We start from the raw sequence: 6,425 nt of genomic DNA, 5'->3' as shown, positions 1-6,425 counted from the left end.
ATTTTTGCTTGAAAAGTCAACCTTTTTTTTTTTTTTACAACAAAAGCCACTTTCTTCAATATTTTGTTTCTAATTAAAACAAATACTTCAAATAAATGAATTCAAATAAATATTATACAACTAAATCTAGCAATCTCAAATTAAATCAATTATTTAATTTCAAATCCAAAATATTATAATTTTGTACAAATGCAAAGCTATTTTTGTTTTCTAATCTAAATAAATGATAAATGCATGCTTTCGTGCTGTTATCAAGGCCCTGAAAATATCTCGACAACTCATTAGTGATTCCATCCAGCAATCAAATCTATTCGGTCTTAAAATGTTAAATTAACCTGTCAAAAATGGTTTCCCATGTAAGAGCTTCTTCAATGAAATGAGGAACAGCAAATTCATACAATGAACTTGTCAGTGACAGGAAGCTTTTAGTATTGAACACACACACACACACACCTTCCACTCAATGACCAGCTATGGTTCATTGATTACCTTATCAGAGGAATGTCAAAAGAGAAACGCTCGCTCATTTCCGTTTCTGTGGAGTGAGCTTTATGACAGTGCATTTCTGCTTGAAAGAATATTCAAATGACACCTGCTATCTCTCAATGACAATGCAATACAACATAAACCAACAAAACAAACAGAAAAGCCGCACAAGTGCTAATGGACGCTCTGCCCTTGACTAAGCAGAGCATCCTTCATGCTCCTACCTTTGAGCTGTGTGAATGTGCTCCATTTAGAGACGAGTATGTGTGTGCGTTTAGTGGGATATGATGAGAAATGCGCCTATTCTTTCAATAGGGCCCTATGAAATCCATTTTATTTATTTATTTTTCCCCCAAATTTTATTTATTTATTTAACCAAATTCTGTGTTTTCTATTTTAATGGTTTAATTAAATTTTAATGAGAAACATTTAGTACGTTTAGCCCTAATAAATTGTGACCCTGGAGCACAAAAGCAGTCTTAAGTTGCTGGGGTATATTTGTAGCAATAGCCAACAATACATTGTATGGGTCAAAATTATACATTTCTCTTTTATGCCAAAAATCATTAGGATATTAAGTAAAGATCATGTTCCATGAAGATATTTTGTAAATTTCCTACTGTAAATATATCAAAACTTAATTTTTGATTAGTAATATGCATTGCTAAGAACTTCATTTGGACAACTTTAAAGGCGATTTTTTTAAATTATTTTTTTTGCACCCTCAGATTCCAGATTTTCAGATAGTTGTATCTCGACCAAATATTGTCCTATCCTAACAAACCATACATCAATGGAAAGCTATTTATTCAGCTATAAATCTCAATTTAAAAAAATTGACCCTTATGACTGGTTTTGTGGTCCAGGGTCACATATGTATATGTTTTTGTAATTTCGGACGCATCTGAAATATGTCATACCATTGATATTATTACCTAAAAAGTTAAAGTAAATACGTTGTAAAACGGCGCGCTTTCAAGGACGTGCATTTAATACATGGACGAGAAGCGCAGCGCTGCGTTTAGAACAACTCTCAGGTATTGCACCCAGTGCAAGACAGCAGTCCAAAACAATTAAAATAAAAGTTCACTTCAGGAATGAACAAAGTTGCGTGGATGGGTTTGAAGTAGGGTGTTTGACAAAGCAGAGCAAACAGAAGAAGAAAGCGCAATCTATGGCTATTATTAGCTCTCTATATATAAAGCATACAGACAGAAAGACAGCTGAAGTCATTATGTACATTAACAATAATTTGGGACACCTATAATGTGATAACTACTAGGTTTTCACAAAAATGTAATACTAATTTTAACTTTAACCAGTGTTACACATTTATTTATTCATTTATTTATTTTTTTAATAATGAGACTTCTGTCAACTTTTTGAGCAATTATTGTGGATTGTTGACCAAGAGTTTTGAAATTGAAATGAGAATAGATGGAAATTATGGAACTATGTAAATGAATCGGTGGTATTAACATGGCACTTAATGATTAATATTGACATGTTTACATGTATTGCTCTTTTGTTGATCTTGATTGCTTCTATTGTCCTCATTTGTAAGTCACTTTGGATAAAAGCGTCTGCTAAATGACTAAATGTAATAATGTGATAGGGTTTTCTTTCAGAATCATCCTGGGTCCAATTCGATTCATATTAAAATAAACTTATGCGTGATTAAGACACCCAGCGCTCTGATGCTGCTGGAATGTTGTTGGTTCACAAAATCAGAATTGTGTAATTATTATCTGTAAAGCATAGCCTACTAACATTAGCTACCATAAGCTATGCATGAAGAGTTTAGAGGACATGCTCTTATGTCTCCACCAATGTCAGAAGCAGACATACGGCCTTGTGTTATTGTGCTCAGCAGATGTGCGTGTGACTGGCTCTTTCTGGTGTTCAGGTGAAGAGCAGTTCTCCTGCGGTTGTGATCGAGGAGCAGGAGGTTTCTCTCAGCTTTCCCAGCTTCATCAGGTATGCGGTCAGTGTGGAGAGGCCGCAGGGAGCGCTGACGGCGTCCGTGTCTGTGAGCAGCGCGTCCAGTGCTCAGGTGCTGCACATCCCGGTGTCTGTCATGCATCTAGCAGCCAGCAGCTCTTCTGTGCAAGGTTTGTTCCTCAACGTCTCTCTGACAGCATTGTGAGAGGCATGTTGATGGTTAAAAGGGATCCTTCAGAAGGATCTCAGCGTCAGGAACAAGTGGGATGGTTTATTTTTAACGGCGTCCTGATCATGATGGAAGATTATATGTGACCCTGGAGCACAAAAGCAGTCTTTTAAGTAGCACAGGTATATTTGTAGCAACAGCCAAAAAAACATTGTATGGGTCAAAATTATCGATTTTTCTTTTATGCCAAAAATCATTAGGATATTAAGTAAAGATCATGTTCCATTAAGATATTTTGTGAATTTCCTACCGTAAATATATCAAAACTTAATTTTTGATTAGTAATATGCATTGCTAAGAACCTCATTTGGACAACTTTAAAGATGATTTTCTCAATATTTTGATTTTTTTGCACCCTCAGATTCCAGATTTTCAAATAGTTGTATCTCGGCCAAATATCCTATCCTAACAAACCATACATCAATGGAAAGCTTATTTATTCAACTTTCAGCTGATGTATACATCTCAATTTCGAAAAATCTACCCTTATGACTGGTTTTGTGCTCCAGGGTCACATATGTTATTTCATCTGAATTTATACCTCTGTTTAAAAGTATGGGGTCGGTTCCTATCCTAACAAACCATACATCAATGGAAAGCTTATGTATTCAGCTTTCAGCTGATGTATACATCTCAATTTCGAAAAATCTACCCTTATGACTAGTTTTGTGCTCCAGGGTCACATATGTTCTTTGGAGCATTTCACTGCAGATTGTTTTTTAAATAAGGCATAATGTACAGTTTGTGAAGGAACTGAACTTGAAATATAGAGGAGAGCCAACTGTATTGGATCTGACAGCAGTTGCATTACAAACCACAAGTAAACAGTTTCATAATAAAATGACAGTTTTATATGGATAATGTTTTCAAAACACTTATTCACATGAAGTAGTGGTGGGCATTGATACTTTTTCCCAATACAGTGATGTTGGCCAATCATAACAGTGGCCGTTTACTGACAAGCCTTAAGGAAGGACCGATAGTTTCAGTCACTGGGCCAGAATGAGGGTTTAAAAAGATGATTTTTGCGAATATATATATTTTTTTGTGCAAAAAACTTTATTATCATTATAAGTCAACCTCAAGGAACATTAATAAAAAAAAATCCATGCCATAAGCCCTTTAATGTTTTTATTTATTTTTTTTCTTAAATACTGACCCATGCTGCTTCACTGTTCTCGTAGCACATATAGTAGATGGAGCGGACGGGCCCAATATTCTTCAGCAGTTCATCGACTCCTATCAAGTGATGTTCTTCACTTTATTCGCTCTTTTGGCTGCCACTGCTGTTGTCATCATCGGTAAATGCTTCCACATCCTGCCCAACACGTTTCAGTATCATGCATAATGGGTTTCCGGACAGTGATTGTTCCTCAATATTAATATCATCGTATATGTTTGTGTAGTGTGCCATGCACTGTTTTCCCCGAGAGATCCTGTCAGTCATCCTGCGTTCATCCAGAAGACTCCGCCTCCTGCAGGTGCATGCATCTGGAAAACACTCATGCAAGAACATAACCAAACATAACCTGAATAATTCAAACAGCTGAACTGAACATTAACTTTTATTTTTGCTATGCAATATAGGACGCTAATGAATGTTCATTATTTCAGTTAAAGAAATCATATATTATTGTTTGCATAATAAACTAACATCAGTCTGAATTAATCAGGGACTTTGGGGAAGGATGCTGATTTCTTATGGACTTCCTCAGAAGTGTGTGCAGAGTTGTAGGTGCTACACACAGAGAGAAATGACTCTCCACATGCTCGCGTTGTTATTGTTTCTTCTGGTGTTTAGGAGTGGTAGTGATTTTCTGTGGATTTGACTTACTGATGTTGAGTTGAGCACTCATTTGTAGATGCTGCTGTTTCTGCAGGTGTAGCGAAGCTGACTGAAAGCCCCTTCAACAACAGCATGTCTTCTTCAGACACGAAGGCAAGCCCAAGATTGCGCTTGTATTCACCAGACTACAACTCCAGATAAAGCGTCTCCGCCTGAAGACTGAAGAACGTGCCTGAGCACTGAATGCAGGAGTGTAATAAGCGTGCTGAGAGTATTGCTTACATGCCTGAAACGATAGCTTTTTCATTTGTGTGCTGAAATGCTGCATATCTGATTGAATATGACAGGGCTGCATATTGTTTTGTCTGCTTTTTGTTTGATTATTTAAACGTTTGACGTGTGTTCTCATTTATTATCATTATTTTCAGTAGTCTTTTTCCTCCAATAGTTTTCATAGCTTGAGACATCTTAATTTTTAGTGATATGCAATGCTGTTTTTTGTTTTTTTTTGTTTTCTGAAGCTCAGGACAACTTTTGAAATGTAATGTGAGACTACGGCTCGATTGTGTAGCATGTTGATTTGTGAAAAGTGCAACCACTGATTCCGTCCAAAGTGCTCTTACATGTGTTTGCTGTGCAGAAACTAACGGCCAGTCGTTTTGTTTTGTTTTATGAACAATATTAGTTGATTTGAATGATATGTTGAACTCTTTTGAGTTGAGTGCAGCTTCTTTCAGTTATTGATGTGAATGTTAAATCGGTTTAAGAGCTTAATTCAGTTCAGTTGCTTTAGATTCGAAGGGCTTCTGAAAGGACTGACTGGTGCTCTGTGAAGATGAAGCATCAGTCCCTGATACATCTGTAACTGTGAGTGTTGATTTAAGGATATGTGACCATTATTGACCGAAAAATGCCTCAGCCTTGTGAGCCTGAAAACACAGTGAAGACTTTTCTAGTAACTGCCTTTGTAAGCAAGAGCCATAATGTGACTCAGAACTGCTGCACTGAATAAAACCAGGAATTGTGAATCTGTCATAAGCTTTGACTTTAATCTGTAGATGTAACCACTTCTGAGCCTTTGTCAATGTGTGTGTGTGCTCTTCTGTCATTCATAACTTCCTCAGAAGTTAACAGCTCGTTCCTTTATGTACTCTGAGCTTTGTGCAGCATGTTTGTGATCTATAAACATTAAATACGCTCTTTTTTAAGTATCGCCTGTTCACAGTGGTTTTTACATATTTGCCGTTTGAATAAAACACTGGAATATAGAATTAATTTGACCTTTGATTGAGTTTGATTAGAGGTTAGCCTTTTAGAGGAAATCACTTTTAAAAAATCATTTGTGAGGATGTCATTTGTGAATTTCAAAAGCACGGGTTTCTGCTGGTTTTTATTGAGGAAAGGAAGGCTGAGTTCAGAATAGTGTATCAGCATCTACTGCGATATCCGTGGATGGCTAATATACAGTGTGTAATTATTAGGCAAGTGGATATTCTGATCATATTTTTTTCCCCCAAACATTTCAAGTTCCAAACATTTTAATAATTACGGAGAATAATAATTTTAAGGTGATTGTGTGATGGTCACACTCTTTAAATTCAGATGTGCTTGGTTATTAGGAAGATTTCTATTACAGCCCTGTTGAAAAAACCAGCATATGCTGGTTAGGTATGTTTTGACGCTGGGATGCTGGTTTAAGCTGGTCCTTTTGCTGGTTTATGCTGGTCCTTTGCTGGCAAAGGACCAGCATTTGCTGGTTTATGCTGGTCCTTTGCTGGTTTATGCTGGTCCTTTTGCTGGTTTATGCTGGTCATGTGCTGGCCAAGGACCAGCATAAACTAGCAAAAACCAGCAAAAGGACCAGCGTAAAACCAGTAAAGGACCAGTTTAAACCAGCAAAGGTCCAGCATAAACCAGCAAAGGACCAGCATAAACCAGCAAAAGAACCAGCATAAACCAGCAAAGAACCAGCATAAACCAGCA

General features: G+C 36.8%; 1 protein-coding gene across 1 annotated transcript in view; it reads left to right on the top strand.

Annotated features, from left to right (window-relative positions):
- Positions 1-5,641, top strand: part of LOC107736952 (nuclear pore membrane glycoprotein 210-like) — a 44,447-nt gene extending 38,806 nt beyond the window's left edge. Inside the window, 4 exon segments of the mRNA XM_016548339.1 lie at positions 2,393-2,597; positions 3,841-3,957; positions 4,063-4,137; positions 4,537-5,641. Coding sequence (XP_016403825.1) covers positions 2,393-2,597; positions 3,841-3,957; positions 4,063-4,137; positions 4,537-4,643 — 504 coding nt within the window. The 3' untranslated portion in view covers positions 4,644-5,641.
- The last annotated feature ends 784 nt before the right edge of the window (positions 5,642-6,425 follow it).

Source organism: Sinocyclocheilus rhinocerous, unplaced genomic scaffold, assembly GCF_001515625.1.
Source record: "Sinocyclocheilus rhinocerous isolate Xijiao unplaced genomic scaffold, SAMN03320098_v1.1 scaffold554, whole genome shotgun sequence".
Lineage (NCBI taxonomy): Eukaryota > Metazoa > Chordata > Actinopteri > Cypriniformes > Cyprinidae > Sinocyclocheilus > Sinocyclocheilus rhinocerous.
This window is presented reverse-complemented; position numbering and strand designations above follow the sequence as displayed.